We start from the raw sequence: 20,199 nt of genomic DNA, 5'->3' as shown, positions 1-20,199 counted from the left end.
AAAGTTACACACTCCCTAGGAAAATAAAGACAATAACCAAAAGCAATTGCTAATTTCTAAAGTGTTCAAATACAATAACAAAAAGCAACTTCCAATTTTTAAAATGTTCAAATACAGTGTGTCTAAAGTAATACCAGAAAGTCAATACATACTCATTGGAAAAGATAGCAAGGTAAAAAAGAAAGACTAGAGGAGGTATTATCTTTTTTTAAAGAATGCTTTAATTTTCAGAGATAGGGGTTTTGTGGTTAAAAGATAGGCACACTTATCAAACAGGTAAAAATGAAAATTCAAGGTTTAAAACTTAAAACTACAAAAATGATTTTCTTCGACAAAGTCTTTCTCAAGCAATATGACTACAATGAAGAACAGTGCTGCCTTTTGTAAGTTCAACTGACTAGCTAACATAATTTATTTTCTTTTTAAAGAAAAACCAATCTATCCCTTAAATTTCAAGCACTAGAAAAAGTGGAAATTTTACTTTACTTGAAAGTAACCACTTCAGTAACCTGGTGATTATTTCACATGTAACTACTGAAATAAAACTAAATGAAAACTTACCACTCACCCCCTGCCTTTTTTGATTTTTAAATATGTTCCTTGAGTGAGACTAGAATATGATGATAATGAAGGTAATTTTTTTCTGGTGCAAAAACTATTTGGTGTCTCTGATACATACCTATATTGGTAATCTATCTCTAAGTGAAAATTATCTCATTGAGCTATTACCTAATATATTGTTTGAATACAAATATATATATAAAGTATTAATTAAAAGAATGGGTAAAAATCAGAAATTCTGTATTAATAATTTATCAGTGGCTTTCTAAAAGAAATTCAAAAGGCCACCTAGTTTTTATTTTTCTTCAGCCTTAGTTGGAAAAGGTAACCAACTCTGTTACTGTTTCTAATTAACGTAATCGATTCAGAACAATTCTCTGTAAAAATTTTCTCCAACCAAAATAAAGCAATTATGATTGTGTTTTAATGTTTTAAATTGAGGAATAAATATAAATGCCTGTCTATCTCTGGCTAACATGAAAAAATTATAATGTAAAATGTGGCAAATTTTCTGACAACTATAGCCATTGCTGCTAAGTAACTCAGCTATCAGAGTACCCCGTAAAACACGAGAGAGTAACAGCACTCTGTGGACTATGCAATGGAGAGTGTACACAGGTGCAGACAGTGGCCCAGTATAAAAAGTAAAATCAAACAGTGATTCTGAAGCATTTTCTCAAACACTTTTATTGTCTTTAGAGGACTTTTCACTACAAAGAAGCTGTAGCTACAATTCAGCAATACATCTACAGAAAGTCACCACAGCCATAAAAAACTTCCTAGGCTATCTGCTTAGCATATACTGGTGACTCAAAAAAGGGGCACTCTAATTATATACAGATAGGCTTTCTAGATGGTGAAGTGGTAAAAAAAATCCACCTGCCAATGAAGGAGATGCAAGAGACACAGGTTTGATGTATGGGGTCAGAAAGATCTCTTCAGAGTAGGAAATGGCAACCTGCTCCAGTATTCTTGACTGGAAAATACCATAGACAGAGAAGCCTGGTGGGCTACAGCCCAAGGGGTTGGAAAGAGTTGGACACAATTAAGCACACACACACAATTCTATAGAGAGAGTATCTGAACTACTCTGAATCTGTTTCTTCACTTGGGATGAGAAAAGTAATACTGGTGCAGGCTAGGGTTACAGTCAGAAGCAAATAAGAACATAGGTGATAGCACTTGCTGTAAAACAATAAAATATTCCCTTACTATTATTTAGATACGGTACTAGTTCAACATAAAGTTTTAAAAAGGCAAAAATTTATCTAAGAATACAGAAAAACATAAAAATCAATGGTCTTGGGTTATACATATTGTATTAAAAGAGACTATATAGAAATAACATTAACTAAGGTGCTAAATTTAAAAAAAAAGGGAATTAAGGAATCTATAAAAAATTTTTTTGTGCGCCTACTGCTAAAGTATGCCTATGAAAATACCAAATTTTCATAGAGAGGGTACAAGATGAAGAGTAATTGAGGACAACTGTGGTAGAGACAAGCTCATAACCCATTTAAGGTACTACTACTCAAGTTCTAGCCAAACGTTGTCAAATCATCTGATTTTTTTTTTTCTTAAAGAAAATGTTTAATCTGGAGTTTTCAACAAAGTCCGATTTTAAAATTTATTCATTCACTCAATGTTATCAACTTTTTAAAAAGAGAAAATTCTTTGTATGACATTTTGAAATAAAATTTATCAAATAAAACATTTTTGGGAGGCCAGATTCAGCTCTTAACTTCTGATGTAAGTAAATGAACTTATAGAAGAATGGGGTATGGACAACCAATGTAGTTTAACTTCATTCTGTTTACATTAAGCTTACTCATTGAAATCCTGAAGTCTAGTTCCTAATCCATTCCCACCATCTATTATAGCAGCCTTGTTTAAGGATTAAAGAGGCTTGATTTTCATATTCAAACTCTATATATTAGACTGGGAGAAAATATTTTAATGCCTTATAAAATAATCTGGTATGGAACCACTCTTAGACTGTTGTGGAAATAAACCTATTATTAAAAAACAAAACAAAACTTTGTTCTCTGTGTAACATTTTCCATACAACAGTTTCTGAGAAACCTAGTAAAATGTCTTTCATATGTGAACAGCAAATTCTTATCATAAAACAAAATGGACAAATCTTATACCTGTTTTAAGAGTTTGAAATCAGAGTTCGAATCCCAAATACATTTTAACTGTGTAAATGGACAAAATGATTCATCTTAAACTTTTCATAATAATTTATCTTATGTTTTTCATAACTTAAAAAATCAAAATTGGTAGTGTTGGTCCTAAATATACCACAGTCTGATTTAAGGATTAAATAAAATACTGGATATTAAAAAAATTTTTCAAAAATTCCAGAATATCAAGCAAAATGTAACATGTTCTTTTCTAAAGTTTAACAAGGAGAAAGGACTGAGTGTTAAGATTTTCGTATTTTTTGAGGCATTATGAATTTGTTTAGTTGGTTATTTAAAAAAACAACAGTAAAAAAAAAAACCTCCCAGATATGCTCAAGTCATAACATAAAATTTTTGTCCTTGATCTATACTATGAAAGGGCCAAATAGTTAAAATCAAGATCCTTTGAGTACTGAGTCTGATATCATTTGATGTTCTAAAACATATACATATAATAATATATATCATTTAATAACATTTTATACATTTTGGGGATAACTCCACTTTCCATATGTTATTTGTATCACTGTGTTTATCAGGCGTTTAACAATTAAGTAAATTATAATTTTAATTGCAATGAAAAACATCACTGAGATGAGAGTCTCTGTTTTACTTGAATGATTAAAAAAGATGTATACCTTAACTAAATATAAGATAAATTGAACTCACATTTTATTCTTTTACAGTTAAAGGAAAACAATATAACATATATGTTTCTCTCAAAAGTTAAAGAACTTAGAAATTATAGTCAGTCCTACCTTCAGTTTGAATTCAAGCTGCGGCATAACAGATAATAATAAATGGGGATCTATAGCAAAAAGTTCCTGAATCAGATCAAATACATGTTCTGACAAATCACTTACTGATGATCTTCCTAGCACCAGTACTTGATTGAAAAACTAAAGGAGACAGAAACAAAAACAAAATATCCATTTAATTTAAAAACTTGGACTGGCTTTTTATAAATGTGTTAAAAGAAAACTATAAATTAGGCATTCCATATACAAGTGAGGAAGATGAAAAAGAACCGATGTTTCAATTACTAATATATATAATAGGGTAGTCACCAAAACAGAACAAATCTCCAAATATCATCAAATTATGACTGTCATATGAAAAATTTTTAAAGTAATTGAGTTGTTACCTTTTTTTCAAATTAGGATGACAATTCTAGGAATGAACTGTTATTAAAAAAAAACAAAACAATTTAAATAGTTTATTTAATCCATTGTAGAGGATTTTATCAGAGAAGGTAATGGCACCCCACTCCAGTACTCTTGGCTGGAAAATCACATGGACAGAGGAGTGTGGTAGGCTGCAGTCCATGGGGTCCCTAAGAGTCCAACACGACTGAGCGACTTCACTTTCACTTTTCATTTTCATGCATTGGAGAAGGAAATGGCAACCCACTCCAGTGTTCTTGCCTGGAGAACCCCAGGGACGAGTGGGCTGCCGTCTCTGGGGTTACACAGAGTCGGACATGACTGAAGCGACTTAGCAGCAGCAGCAGAGGATTTTATAGAGAAATTTCTTTAGAGCAGACAAAAAATTTTAAATGACTAAATCTTTTGGATTTTTAAGTTTGAGTAATTTCTTTACTTGGGCTTCCCAAGTAGCACAGTGGTAAAGAATTCACCTGCCAGTGCAGGAGACTCAAGAGACGTGTGTTTGATCCCTGGGTTGGGAAGAACTCCTGAGGTAGGAAATGCCACTCCAATACGCCTCCCTGGAAAATTCCATAGACAGAAGAGCCTGGCAGGCTATCATCCATGAGGTCACAGAGTTGGACTCGACTAAGCAACTGAGCATATGTGGACACATACACACTTTCTCTATGAATTTCGCAATAAAGAATAACTGAAGGTGGAGGACGAGTTGCTTTCCCCCCCCCAAAATACCCAGAAAGAGACTTTCCTAGCAGTATAGTGATAAGAATCTGCCTGCCAAGGGTCATGGGTTCAATCCCTGGTCCAGGAAGATTCCACATGCTGCGGAGCAACTAAGCCCGTATGGCACAACTACTGATCCTATGAGGCTTGACTGCTGATCCCGCGCACCCTAAAGCCTGTACTCCACAACAAGAGAAGCCACTGCAATGAGAAGCCCACATACTGCTACCATGAGTTGAGCCCACTTGCTGCAACTAGAGAAAGCTTGAACACTGCAACAAAGACCCAGCACAGCCAAAAAAAACCCCAGAAAGTCAGAAACATTTAAAATCAGAGGACAAAGAGAAGGAAAAGGTGATGATACAAAGGCTGATAATTTAAAAGCATTATAGGAAGAAGAAACAAAGAGAATATAATATCAAAGCACAAATTAAAAGATATCTCCACTCCTTTCTAACAAAATTAAATTAGAAAAAATACTTTTAAAATGTAAAAATGCTATTATTTTCTCCCATTCTGAAGGCTGCCTTTTCACCTTGCTAATAGTTTCCTTTGTTGTGCAGAAGCTTTTAAGTTTAATTAGGTCCCATTTGTTTATTTTTGCTTTTATTTCCGATATTCTGGGAGGTGGGTCATAGAGGATCCTGCTGTGATGCATGTCAGCGAGTGTTTCGCCTATGTTCTCTTCTAGGAGTTTTATAGTTTCTGGTCTTACATTGAGATCTTTAATCCATTTTGAGTTTATTTTTGTGTATGGTGTTAGAAAGTGGTCTAGTTTCATTCTTTTACAAGCGGTTAACCAGTTTTCCCAGCACCACTTGTTAAAGAGGTTGTCTTTAATCCATTGTATATTCTTGCCTCCTTTGTCAAAGATAAGGTGTCCATATGTGCGTGGATTTATCTCTGGGCTTTCTATTTTGTTCCATTGATCTATATTTTTGTCTTTGTGCCAGTACCATACTGTCTTGATAACTGTGGCTTTGTAATAGAGCCTGAAGTCAGGCAGGTTGATTCCTCCAGTTCCATTCTTCTTTCTCAAGATAGCTTTGGCTATTCGAGGTTTTTTGTATTTCCATACAAATTGTGAAATTATTTGTTCTAGCTCTGTGAAGAATACCGTTGGTAGCTTGATAGGGATTGCATTGAATCTATAAATTGCTTTGGGTAGTATACTCATTTTCACTATATTGATTCTTCCAATCCATGAACATGGTATATTTCTCCATCTATTAGTGTCTTCTTTTATCTCTTTCGCCAGTGTTTTATAGTTTTCTATATATAGGTCTTTGGTTTCTTTAGGTAGATATATTCCTAAGTATTTTATTCTTTCCGTTGCAATGGTGAATGGAATTGTTTCCTTAATTTCTCTTTCAGTTTTCTCATTATTAGTGTATAGGAATGCAAGGGATTTCTGTGTGTTGATTTTATATCCTGCAACTTTACTATAATCATTGATTAGCTCTAGTAATTTTCTGGTGGAGTCTTTAGGGTTTTCTATGTAAAGGATCATGTCATCTGCAAACAGTGAGAGTTTTACTTCTTCTTTTCCAATTTGGATTCCTTTTATTTCTTTTTCTGCTCTGACTGCTGTGGCCAAAACTTCCAAAACTATGTTGAATAGTAACGGTGAAAGTGGGCACCCCTGTCTTGTTCCTGACTTTAGAGAAAATACTTTCAATTTTTCACCATTGAGGATAATGTTTGCTGTGGGTTTGTCATATATAGCTTTTATTATGTTGAGGTATGTTCCTTCTATTCCTGCTTTCTGGAGAGTTCTTATCATAAATGGATGTTGAATTTTGTCAAAGGCTGTCTCTGCATCTATTGAGATAATCATATGGTTTTTGTTTTTCAATTTGTTAATGTGGTGTATAACATTGATTGATTAGCAAATGAAGCAACTGACAAACAACTAATTTCAAAAATATACAAGCAACTCCTACAGCTCAACTCCAGAAAAATAAATGACCCAATCAAAAAATGGGCCAAAGAACTAAATAGACATTTCTCCAAAGAAGACATACAGATGGCTAACAAACACATGAAAAGATGCTCAACATCACTCATTATCAGAGAAATGCAAATCAAAACCACTGAGGTACCATTTCACACCAGTCAGAATGGCTGCGATCCATAAGCCTACAAGCAATAAATGCTGGAGAGGGTGTGGAGAGAAGGGAACTCTCTTACACTGTTGGTGGGAATGCAATCTAGTACAGCCACTATGGAGAACAGTGTGGAGATTCCTTAAAAAACTGGAAATAGAACTGCCTTATGATCCAACAATCCCCCTGCTGGGCATACACACTGAGGAAACCAGAAGGGAAAGAGACACGTGTACCCCAATGTTCATCGCAGCACTGTTTATAATAGCCAGGACATGGAAGCAACCTAGATGCCCATCAGCAGATGAATGGATAAGAAAGCTGTGGTACATATACACAATGGAGTATTACTCAGCCATTAAAAAGAATACATTTCAATCAGTTCTAATGAGACGGATGAAACTGGAACCTATTATACAGAGTGAAGTAAGCCAGAAAGAAAAACACCAATACAGTATACTAACGCATATATATGGAATTTAGAAAGATGGAAACAACAACCCTGTGTACAAGACAGCAAAAGAGACACCGACGTATAGATCAGTCTTATGGACTCTGTGGGAGAGGGAGAGGGTGGGGAGATTTGGGAAAATAGCATTGAAACATGTATAATATCATGTATGAAACGAGTCACCAATCCAGGTTCAATGCACGGTTCTGGATGCTTGGGGCTGGTGCACTGGGACGACCCAGAGGGAGGGTAGGGGAGGGAGGAGGGAGGAGGGTTCAGGATGGGGAACGCGGGTACACCTGTGGCGGATTCATTTCGATATTTGGCAAAACTAATACAATATTGTAAAGTTTAAAAATAAAATAAAATTTTAAAAAAACAAAAAAAAATAAAATGTAAAAATGCTACAGAGGCAATTGTATGCAACTGATCTGAGCATGTTTTTGGTAGTATCATCAAATGATAAATTTCTTTTGAAAGACAACATATATTAAGAGTTAGAAAATATTGTGAAGAACTTGAAAAGAATAAGGAAAAGAGTTTTAACAAAATTTTAAACTACACATACACATATGAATAATTCTGGAAGGATATATGAAAATCTATTGGTAATGGCTATTTTTGAGAAGTGAGAAAAAGATACTTGAGACTGAAAAAAGACAAATTTCACTGTAGTATTTAGTAAATTAATACTAATAATTCATAAGATTTAAATATACTTAAGACTTTTATACGTAGAAAACAATTCAACAGTAAATAAATACTACATTCAAGAAGACTGTACTAAAGAAAACACTGAAGAAAACCTAAATGCAAGGCAAGAGGGAAATGATTAGGTAAATTATATATGAATTTAAAGGAACACTTATAATCATTCTTGTCATAAATAAAAACATGATGTAAAAAAAAATGATGTCAAGATGTGGAAACATAAATGAACAATTCAGTTTTATATAAAGTGTCAAAAAACAGGTAAGAGTCTGACCAATGTTCAATAATGAACTTGTTACATTAAGGCAGCACAATTATAATATTTTTTTAGAATTACTTTATTGACTTTGTGGTAAAAACAAAACAATATATACACGAAAGTCAAAAACAACTTACTACTCTATTAACAACTATTTAAGAGGGAAAGCCAAAAAGGCTCAGAAGAATACTTTAGAGACATGAGGAAGAAACTATATATACAGAGAGCCAGAGATAAAGATGAAGGGAGAAAGTGAAAAAGACCAGCGTAAGGAGATAAAAAGATAAAATACAAAGAAGAAAGGGTGGGAATTGCAGACCTAACATCCTCTATCTTGTGCCATTTAAAAACCATGTCTATAAAGCTTATAAAGTTATGCTGCATTTGGTTACATTTGGACATATCAGTTCTCTTATATATTTCTTCTAAATAGATGAAACTGTTTACAGGCTAAATAAGTCTTTATGTGAAGGGTTCTAATAAATTCATACCTTTATGGATTAAGAACTACAAAATTACAGAAAAAAGATAGGCAGAAATACCTACATTGGCAATGCATGCTTCAATAGTCTGGACTGTCCTTTTCAATAGGACTTTTGCGAGGTCAAACGACTGTTTATTTAAGTTCTGAAACACAAAAAATATGCAAAGTTACAAACAAATTAATGAATTTACAAGATAATACCACTAGATCATCAAAGTCTTCAAAGTTCAGAAAATATGAAGCAAAAAATATAACTGAACTGCATTCAAGGTTTTACCCAATATCCACTAGTCAAGACGTCATAAACGCAGAAGTTGCAAATAGCACAACCATGAAACAAAAACTAAAATACAAAAAAAAAAAAAAAAAAAAAGTAGGTAATTAGCCAAAAGTTCAACCCTATATTAAGTTTAGTTTTACTAAATCTAAGACTTTTAGGTTTTGTTAACCGGGAGCTGGTGATGGACAGGGAGGCCAGGCGTGCTGCAGTCCATGGGGTCGTAAAGAGTTAAGACACAACTGAGCGACTGAACTAAACCAATGTGAATTGATAATCACACCCATTAATCCCTTAACACCCACACATTATCCTCAGTATTTCACTGTCTAATCAATGTCTGTTCTGACGAAGAGGAGACATGGGAAGTGCTTCAAGCAAAATTCTCAATCAGTTGTATTTCTGAAATGCTAACTACTGCCTTCATTCCTCAAGATTCCCAATGCGTGGTAATAAATTAAAGGGTCTGAGGAAGTCTGCAAAAAGATATATTTAATTTTTTAAAGTTATTGAAAATGGAATCCTTGTGCTGAAAAATACCTATTAACATCTCTACACTTTGCAGTTTTAGACCAAACAGATTCATTCACCATCATCTTGCACTTATCTCCAAAAAAAGGCAAGGATATCCTATACCTTAGGTTGCTGCTACTGCTGCTGCTGCTAAGTCGCTTCAGTCGTGTCCGACTCTGTGCGACCCCATAGACAGCAGCCCACCAGGCTCCCCCGTCCCTGGGTTCTCCAGGCAAGAACACTGGAGTGGGTTGCCATTTCCTTCTCTAATGCGAGAAAGTGAAAAGTGAAAGTGAAGTCGCTCAGTCATGTCCGACTCTTAGCGACCCCATGGACTGCAGCCTACCAGGCTCCTCCATCCATAAGATTTTCCAGGCAAGAGTACTGGAGTGGGGTGCCATCGCCTTCTCCAACACCTTAGGTTAGTAGTCAGCAAAATTTTTATGCAAAGAGGCAGATGGTAGATATAGATTTTAGGCTTTATTTATTGGCCAGCCATATCGTCACTGCTGCAACTACACACCTCTGGTTGTTGCAGCAGGAAACCAACCATAGACACAATGAAAACAAATAAGCATGGTTGTGTTCAAATAAAACTTTATTTACATAAATAGGCAGTGGGCCAGATTTGGTCTACAGGCCATAGCTTCCTGCTACTTGCTCCAGGTTTTTATTCCATTTCCAAAAGACTAAGATTAGCTCAAAATTAAGGCAATCTTGGAGGAAACAAACAGGTGATGGAGATTAACATATACAAACTTCCACCTGCAAAATCACTGAGTCACAGATATGAAATGAACAGTGTGGTGAATACAATCAATAACTATGTAAATCTTTATATGCTGATACACTGTAACTAGATTTAGGTGATCATTTTGAACTGTAGAGAAATACTGTGTAACCACAACTAAGGAAGAGTTATGTAGATCAATCACACTTCAAAAACTCACTCATAAAAAAAGATATCAGATTTGTAGTTAAGGCAGGGGGTGGGGAGGCAGAATTAGATGAAGGCAGTCAAAAGGTACTTCCAACTAAGACGTAAGTACTAGTGACATAAACATGATAAATCTATTTAAAAACAGCTATATGTTATATGTGAGTGAAATTCATTAAGAGAGTAAATCCTAAGATTTATTTCATTTGCAAGAAAAAAAAATTTTTTTCTATTTCTTTAATTTTGCAGCTATGAGATAATGGATGTTCACTAAATGTTTCATGTTTAAATGAAATAAATGATTTCATACTGCAGATGGTAAATACAGCCATGAAATTAAAAGACGCTTACTCCTTGGAAGGAAAGTTATGACCAACCTAGATAGCATATTCAAAAGCAGAGACATTACTTTGCCAACAAAGGTCTGTCTAGTCAAGGCTATGGTTTTTCCAGTAGTCATGTATGGATGCTAGAGTTGGACGGTGAAGAAGGCTGAGTGCTGAAGAATTGATGCTTTTGAACTGTGGTGTTGGAGAAGACTCTTGAGAGTCCCTTGGACTGCAAGGAGATCTAACCGGTCCATTCTAAAGGAGATCAGTCCTGGGTGTTCTTTGGAAGGATTGACGCTAAAGCTGAAACTCCAATACTTCGGCCACCTCATGCGAAGAGTTGATTCATTGGAAAAGACTCTGACGCTGGGAGGTATTGGGGGCAGGAGGAGAAGGGGATGACAGAGGATGAGATGGCTGGATGGCATCACTGACTTGATGGACATGAGTTTGAGTGAACTCCGGGAGTTGGTGATGGACAGGGAGGCCTGGAGTGCTGTGATTCATGGGGTCGCAGAGTCGGACACGACTGAGCGACTGAACTGAACTGAATGTAGGTAAACGTATACAGTGCTCTATATCATTTGTATCTTGATAAAACTAAAAAAACCTATTTCCTAAAAAGGCATAGTTCTACTCATTAAAAATACACTCTAACTAGAATACAAACACCAAATACACTATTCCTCATAAAGTTTTTCCTTTCTTATTTTCCCTAACATATATAACCTCTCTGCCATACTCTCAAAATTTTGACCTATTATAGACTCATTTGAATTTTTAAAAAATGTAAATAATATATCAGTCAGGAAAAGAATTTATAATTGGTTGCATCTTATTGTGAATAGTATAATTAGATACACATTTATCAGACATCTGATGACAAGTCACTGAACAATTAGAGGAAAAGAGCAGGAAAGTAAGTACCAACAGTAGGATAGGCCTGAGTGCAGTGCACATCAGTGGTGGACCTGGAGCGGGGGAAGCTAAGTCCTTCACTTTCTTAGGGGGAGCGAGCAGAAAGAAACAGAAAAAGGAAATGGAGAGGAATAGACTGCTCTTAAACATCCTTTTCCCCTTAACATTAACCATATAAGTTCTGCTTTTGCCCAAATCATTTTCTGAAACTGCCTAAGAAAAATGTAGGACATGGGTTCTAAGGCGAAATACCAATTCCTACACTCTGTATCTGTTCAGTTCAGTCGCTCAGTCATGTCCAACTGTTTGCAACCCCATGAATCGCAGCACTCCAGGCCTCCCAGTCCATCAGCAACTCCCGGAGTTCACCCAAACTCATGTCCATCGAGTTGGTGATGCCATCCAGCCATCTCATCCTCTGTCGTCCCCTTCTCCTCCTGCCCCCAATCCCTCCCAGCATCAGAGTCTTTTCCAGTGAGTCAACTCTTCGCATGAGGTGGCCAAAGTACTGGAGTTTCAGCCTCAGTATCAGTCCTTCCAATGAACACCCAGGACTGGTCTCCTTCAGGAAGAACTGGCTGGATCTCCTTGCAGTCCAAGGGACTCGCAAAAGTCTTCTCCAGCACCACAGTTCAAAAGCATCAATTTTTCAGCACTCAGCTTTCTTCACAGTCCAACTCTCACATCCATACATGACCAATGGAAAAACCATAGCCTTGACTAGATGGACCTTTGTTGGCAAAGTAATGTCTCTGCTTTTCAATAAGCTATCTAGGTTGGTCATAACTTTTCTTCCAAGGAGTAAGCATCTTTTAATTTCATGGTATCTATTAGAAAGTAGTAAATACATTTTCTTTTCTAAAACAAAGAACCAAACCAAGACAGTACTTCAATCCCTTGCAATTCCTATACTAGATATGAGTGGTCAATCTGGAACATTTTTAATTTTCCAGAGAAGAGGCAGCAGTTGACCAAGTGAAAATATGTCTTTTAAAGACAACAAGCTATAAGACTTATGTGTGTTACTTTAATTTACTTGGGACTGGAGAGTGACAGTGGGAATAATTACATGGGATTGCAAATGGTGAAAAACAAGTTTTCATATGTGTAGTACTACCATTAAATATTAACCTTTAATATCTTCATACTATACAGACCTTATGTGCAGGAATGAGGTTAATAAGAATGGAGTCCAATAATTCTTGAGTAACTCCATCACCTTCCATGATGATAGAACTCATCAAGTCTAACATGTGCATTTGTACCTTCTTATTGTGGCTATTGCTTTAAAAAAAAAAAGAAAAAACAAATTAGGCTTACCAAAGGAAATTTTTTTTTTTTTTTTTAACCAAAGAAAATTAAACTTCCCAGTTTAAAGTAACTATCTCAAATGTAAAGGATTTTTCCCTTGAGCAAACCACACCAATAATGGCAAAGAAATTTTGGCTGTTCCATATTTACTTGCTCCTCTCGTGATTATTGCTAAAACAGCTAAGGAATCACTGTAAACTATTTCACACATACAAAAATTTAATTAAGCCCCATACACCTAGAATTCAAAGAATGGGTTAAATTCAATGAAACAAAAATGTCAGCCTTAAAGAAGTCTTTGCTTACATGCCCCTGTATTTTAAAAAATGATAAAATTTTAAGGAAACAAAAAATGTACAAGATAAAGAATGTAGATAGCTTTTCATCCTTTTTGATTTTAATAATTCCCCCCAAACGACAGAACTATAAACACAAAAAAGACCTATGTAAACACTTGCATATCTTTGCCACTAGAAGTTTTAGTTCAACAATACTGAAAATCCAAAGTCTCATGTAAAATGCTACCAGAACTCATGACTTAAGATTCTGAAAAAGTCATCCTGCTGTCTCTCAAAGAATTTCAAACAAACAAATGAAAAATCAACAAGGTATAAAGCCAGAATCAGTTTCAGTCCTGCTTCCTTAGCTAGTGCAGAGTCAAGGGCAGGACTTCTCAATTAATAAGTCTAGTGCTGATATAAACTTACCCAAAAAGACTGGCCACAAAATTGTTGTTAAGTCAAGAGAACATCTAGGCTTCTACCTCTCTGACTGCATCTTAACTAAAGACTTGACCTGTTCGTTTTCACATTTATCAGAATATATATGCAAAGACAAATCAAGAGAATGGTATAACTTAGTTGTACTACTACAGACAAAGGGAAGTTTAAATTAAGACTAATCTAAATTTTATTATCATTTATGTATCTCTTATCTGTAATATTTAAAAAATAAGCTTGAAATAATATATAATACACTTGTTGGGCACCTAGTGGTAAAATCAAAGATCAAAATTTTTAAAGTTAGTGAAAAACTGTCCTATTGTTAGATTCACAGTTTTCTACAACTTTTAGAAAAATACTCTCTCTCAAATATCTTGCTTACTAAAGGCCAAGACTGTGCAAAAATCAACTATATAGGAGTGTGTGTGTGTGTGTATGTGTGTGTGTGTGTGGGGGGGGAGGTAGGCAGTGAAGAACAGAGATACTCAGCTTGATACAAAAAAATGAAGAGAGTATTTAGGTCTCAGATCCATATCATTTGTGACTAGGAAAGGAGTGAAGGAAAGAGAAATGAAACAGACTTAAAAATTATTTCCATTAGTTTCAGCCAAGATTCAATAACAGGATTTACTCTTCTACCTGAAACAATTAAAAAAAAAATGAACAAAATATATGAAAACATATCAGACCCTATACACATGCTGCTGAAAGAAGGGAAGCTTACTTTTTCTACCTATAAAAGTTTCCAGGCTTCAGTACAGGAAGAGAAGATCCTAGCAGAGCCTAATGGTTTATCTGGGTCTGGAGAGACTACAGTTTGCAGGGCAGAATACCAGAGGGAAAAGAACTACTCAAGAGAGCAAGCTCACAGAGACTACCCCTGAGTCTTCAGGTGCTTAGTGATTAGCATAAGCTGGGAAAGAAATCTCTTGAGTTTGGGGAAGGAACCACTTGAAAGGAGTAGAAGGAATAATCCCTGGAATTCACACAGATCATACAACGTGTGTGTTTCAACTACAGTGGAAAATCTTACAACTCACAAGGCATCTAGTAATCAGAAGCATAAACCCACATATCCAAGCAGCTCTGTGAGCTCCAAGCACAGCAAACAGGAAGAAAACTCCACTGTGAGACATCATAATTGAATTGCTTAAAAGCAGCAATACAGAGAAAATCTTAAGTGGGTAAAGAAAAAGAAGATACATTATTAACAGAGAAATAAAGATTTTAAATGACAAAAACTTATCATTTTAAAAAGTGTAAGCCAGAAAAAGATAGAGGAACATCTTTAAAAGTACTGAGACAGAAAAGAAGAGAGGAAAGTATTATTAACATAATATTCATACCATGAATATAACTTTCAAAAACGAAGGTGGAATAAGGGTTTTTTCAGACACAGAAAAACTGAAAGAATTCTATTAGCAGTAGACTTGAACTATAGGAAATGTTAAAGAAGTCTTTCAGACTAAAGTAAAATAATGCAAGATGGAAACCTGCATATATACAAAGGAATGAAGAACACCAGATATATGGTAAATGTGTCAATAAATACAAATCAATAAATTCCTCTTTCAAAAGGCAAGTCTTATTTTACTGATTTACCTCACTGTGATTTTTTTCAATTAAAGAATTAGGTCAAGAATAAATTTAGATCTTTAGATTCAGAAAAGAAAACTATTAAAAGGATCAAAGAAAGTATGTGTATGTAAAAGTAATAGAAGAAAAAAGTATAACTGCACAGTAGTAAGTGGACTTAAGTGGACAGTCTGGAGAAGGAAATGGCAACCCACTCCAGTGTTCTTGCCTGGAGAATCCCAGGGACGGCAGAGCCTGGTGGGCTGCCGTGTGTGGGGTCGCACAGAGTCGGACATGACTGTAGCGACTTAGCAGCAGCAGCAGCAGCAAGTGGACAGTCAAGGTAATAAAATGGGCAGGATAACAACTCAGGAGTTTCTTTTTCATTTTGTTGGTAATCTTAACATTAAAAAAAAAAAAGTTGCACATATGTGGCAGAAAGCAAACAATGGCCACAAACTATTCTCATCTCTGTATGCACATGTCTTTAAAATGCTACTCCTCCCAACAAAATAGGAGTCTATCTAACCAACCTTTGAATCTGGGTTTGCCTATGTGCCTTGCTCGGCCAATGAATTAAAAGTAAACATGAAGTGTGCCGAGGTTTTAAAAAGTGCTTCTGTGGTGGGGTGTGCCCTTCTTGCAATTTCTGAAACTGAGTCAGCATATGAAGAGACCTGGATTAGCCTGCTGGATGATGACAGAGTGACATGTGACCCAGCTGTCCTAGTACATCAGCCAGTTGCCAGATGTTCTGCTAACTGACTGCAAATACAGGAGCAAGTCCAGCCCTGACAAAAAGAACTACCAAGCCGAATCATGAGCTAAATAAAATGGAGTACGTTTTAAACTATCAAGTTGTGGGTTGCTTTGTTATGAAGCAAAAGCTAACCAACACAAAGGTATAGTTTATACAGTCTATCATTCACTTAAGGACCTTCAGTTAGTTGTCAAAGAAAGTTTTTTCTCATGCAATCTTTTCATAAGCTTCTATCACTAGACTAGGTTGGTCCACTTTATCCCAAGTTATATTCTCTTCCTACCATTCTAACTAAGGAAAAGAAAAATACGTAATAGTATTCATTAGAAACCTACAGAAAACTTCAGAAATGTGCTATTCAATACCGAAGTCGCTATGCAATAGCCATTTGGCTACTGCCCTACTCAAGTCTGGATAGAACCACATGTTGAAATAAATTATTTAAATAAATTTCATTTGTTTCATGTTACCTTTCTTAATGTGGCTATTAGAAAATTTAAAATATATTTGAGATATACTGCTTGTATATAATGTAATGCTATAGAACACATCTCATAACAATGCTTGGTTTACTAAAACACACACACACACACACACACACACACAGACCACTGGATTGAAATCTCACACACACACACACACCCACCCACCCACTAGATTGAAATCTCACACATACACACACACCAGGATGAAGCACTAGAATGAAACCACACACACACACACACACACACACACGAAGTACTGGACTAAAATCACACACACACACACCAAGATAAAGCACTGGATTGAAATCTGGTGGGCTACAGTCCACGGGGTCGCAAAGAATCAGACATGACTCAGTGACTAAACAACAACATACATTTGATACCATAACTTAAAATGTCAGTATAAAGACAGAGTTTTCAGACAACATGATTATTTTCCTCTTTATGTTAAGTCTTCTAAGGAAAACATTTCCTTTTACCTAAAAGATCTTAGTGTAAATACACAGTACATGATAATTCAATATGCACAACAAGAAAAAGAGACAAACAGAAAGCTTAAAAAATAACTTACTTGATCACTGAGAAGAGAGTCCTAAAAAGCTGAATAAAAATTTCATTGCAATCTTCCAATTCAAAGCAGATGTTATACGATTTAACCCATGCTAAATTCTTAAATAAATAAATAAATAAATTATTCACACATACAGAGAATAGTTACACAAAAGTAGGCTCATTAATAAAATTTAGTTTTTAGAATTAGAAATCTATATTAAAGCTTATAACACCCCAACATATAAAACTACAATTGTTTCAGCAGTCACGTACTCTGACCTTTAAAAAGATATGTATCCGTTGGTATTAACCTTTTCTTATTGAAAAATACTAAACTGTCAGAGGTTGGTAGGACATATATACATACAAAATATTAACTGCAGTGAAAATTAATTTGATTTAATCTCCTTTCGGATTAGAAAAGAATAAAAACATGAAAATAAAGTCTCAATGTAACAGTTTTGCCCATGGAATATGAAGATACGAAGAATGAAAAAACATATTGTAAATGACATTTTCTTAAGTGGGCTTTGTATAAAACAAACAAAAAGATTCATTTTACATTATAAAGTTACTATAAAGAATTTCCTACAACATGAAATAGTGGTATTTATTAAATAAAAAAAATATTACCTCTAATAAATAAAAGTATCTATTAAACTGCGGGCTCTTTGTATCCTCCAAACCTTTTAACTGTCTGGTAATAAACAAAAATATGTCCTGTTTTAAAAGATGATAAAATATATTAATTTAAACACAAATACTTATCACGTTCACAATATTCTAACAGTCTATATATACATTCTCTATTAAAGACAACAATAAAAGAAAATTATCCTTGGGACTAGCCTAGTCCATTACTCAAAATATCTGGAAAAGAGCAAATCATTTAAAATTACATCCTTTAGAAGCAAAGATAAAGATTATTACTGCCACATATCTTTAGGCTTTCTCATTCTGAGAGAATCATAGGTTCTATGTCTTGCTACCCTTTCTTCTAGTACAGAACTTCCACTTTATTGACTATATTGTATCATGGTAATTATCTTCAGTTAAAGTACTTTGATATGAAGTACTTCCATTACAATTCCCTAGATGTAAATAATAATTTTCAAGACCTATTTTTGAATTTGATGTGTGACTACAAAGTTGTGTGGAACAAAACCAATAATAGACTGGTCCAAGGGACTGTACTTTTCACAACAGTGCTCTGTTTCTTAATAAGCTTTCTTTAGAAGTTTTAACCCCAAATAGTATCAATATGGAATAAACTGATTTATGGGCTATCTGAAAGTATTCATAATATGAAAACAGTTTAAGAGATCAACTCAAAAGAGGAGCTCCTCAAACTTTTCAAACAAAGGCAGAACCATCAAGATGAGCATGTAGCTTTGCATATAAAATAACCTGCAGAGGAAAATAGTCATTTGAATGTGTGAATTCTGTTATATAGTTGTTTTAAAAAGTGTCATTCATCCACCATCCCTTCAACTCAGTCACCTGGCCTTTAAGATTGGCTATCCTGAAGGTCAGATATGAGCAGACAGGGACCGTTTTGATCTGTATCTTTCAAATGTCTCATAAATATACCAGTCATTTTATGGATATTCAATGAATACTAACTGAATAAATAATTATTTTGTTTTTAGAACTTATGACATAATCTTCTTACGATGACAAGGTGACTAAAATGAAACCTATGTTCCTAAGGGTATTAAGCTAAACTATAAAAGATAACCAATTTTGTAAAGGTTGTATTTACCTTAAGTTTATCATGGGAAGTATATGGAGCTTCTGGGGCATAGATTCGAAAGATGTCAGCCAAACAACATGCTACAAGGAGACGCACATCTTTATTGGGATTCCTGAGAAAAAATTCAGATGCTAGATGCAAGGCTAGTGGGAGATACTGCTGTTTTTCATCTTCTGAGTCCTGATCCATATCCATAAAAGTCTTTACTACCATCTGCAAAAATGTATAAAAGAAAAAAATAGTCAACTCTTGATATTTAGAAGCCAGTGAAAAAGTATATATATTTACTCATCTCCATCACAAAACAAACCAGCAGTTACTATGTACATCTTCATTTAAGAATTTGAGTAAAGACCACAAGCATGGATAAGTACCAACATTTGGATTACTGACAGATGCATTATCTGCATTTGTACCACATTTATGAAGAACTTAAGACTCTCATTATTAAAGTTATATCTAGCTCAGGTAAAAATTTCATGGCTTGGGACTTACCTGTCCAGTAGCCAAGAATTTGCCTTCCAACGCAGGGGACTGAGTTCAATCCCTCGTCAGCAAACTGAAATCCCACATGCTGTGGGGCAACTAAGATAATATGCTCCAACTACTGAGCCCTATGCACTCTAGAGCTTGTGAGCGCGTGCGAAGTCCCTTCAATAGTTGACTCTTTGCAACCCCATGGACTGTAGCCTGCCAGGCTCCTCTGTCCATGTGAATCTCCAGGCAAGAATACTGGAGTGGGTTGCCCTGATCTCCAGGGAATCTTCTGACTCAGGGACTGAACCTGGGTCTCCTCCATTGCCGGCAGATTCTTTACCCTCTGAGTCATCAGGGAAGCCCCCGGAGCCTGTACTCCATAACAAAGACCCAGCAAAGAGGAAAAAAAAACTTCATAGCTTCATGTGCATGCATGCTAAGCCACTTCAGTCCAACTCTTTGCAACCCTATGGACTGTAGCCCCCAGGCTCCTCTGTCCATGGAACTCTTTAGGCAAGAATACAAGAGTGGGTTGCCATGCCCTCCTCCAGGGGATCTTCCTGAGCCAGAGAACGAACCCAACTCTCTTTTGTCTCCTACATTGGCAGGTGGATTCTTTACAACTAGTGCCACCTGGGAAGCCCTGGCAGCTTCATCAGTTCAGTTCAATTCAGTCGCTCAGTCGTGTCCGACTCTTTGTGACCCCATGAATCGCAGCACTCCAGGCCTCCCTGTCCATCACCAACTCCCGGAGTTCAGAGACTCACGTCCATCGAGTCAGTGATGCCATCCAGCCATCTCATCCTCTGTCGTCCCCTTCTCCTCCTGCCCCCAATCCCTCCCAGCATCAGGGTCTTTTCCAATGAGTCAACACTTCGCATGAGGTGGCCAAAGTACTGGAGTTTCAGCTTTAGCATCATTCCTTCCAAAGAAATCCCAGGGCT

General features: G+C 35.7%; 1 protein-coding gene across 1 annotated transcript in view; it reads right to left on the bottom strand.

The window, feature by feature from the left end:
- Positions 1 to 19,505, bottom strand: part of PDS5A (PDS5 cohesin associated factor A) — an 89,871-nt gene extending 70,366 nt beyond the window's left edge. The window contains exons 1-6 of the mRNA XM_010833563.1: positions 18,788 to 19,505; positions 17,659 to 17,745; positions 17,045 to 17,142; positions 12,778 to 12,904; positions 8,709 to 8,789; positions 3,506 to 3,646 (exon numbers count right to left, since the gene is read on the bottom strand). Of these exons, the coding sequence (XP_010831865.1) occupies positions 3,506 to 3,646; positions 8,709 to 8,789; positions 12,778 to 12,904; positions 17,045 to 17,142; positions 17,659 to 17,745; positions 18,788 to 18,991 (738 nt within the window). The 5' untranslated portion in view covers positions 18,992 to 19,505. The remainder of the gene's footprint in view (positions 1 to 3,505; positions 3,647 to 8,708; positions 8,790 to 12,777; positions 12,905 to 17,044; positions 17,143 to 17,658; positions 17,746 to 18,787) is intronic.
- Positions 19,506 to 20,199: the final 694 nt, after the last annotated feature.

Source organism: Bison bison, unplaced genomic scaffold (genome assembly GCF_000754665.1).
Source record: "Bison bison bison isolate TAMUID 2011002044 unplaced genomic scaffold, Bison_UMD1.0 scf7180017863790, whole genome shotgun sequence".
NCBI lineage: Eukaryota > Metazoa > Chordata > Mammalia > Artiodactyla > Bovidae > Bison > Bison bison.
Note: the sequence above shows the minus strand (reverse complement) of the source record. Positions and strands in the feature narration are given on the sequence as shown.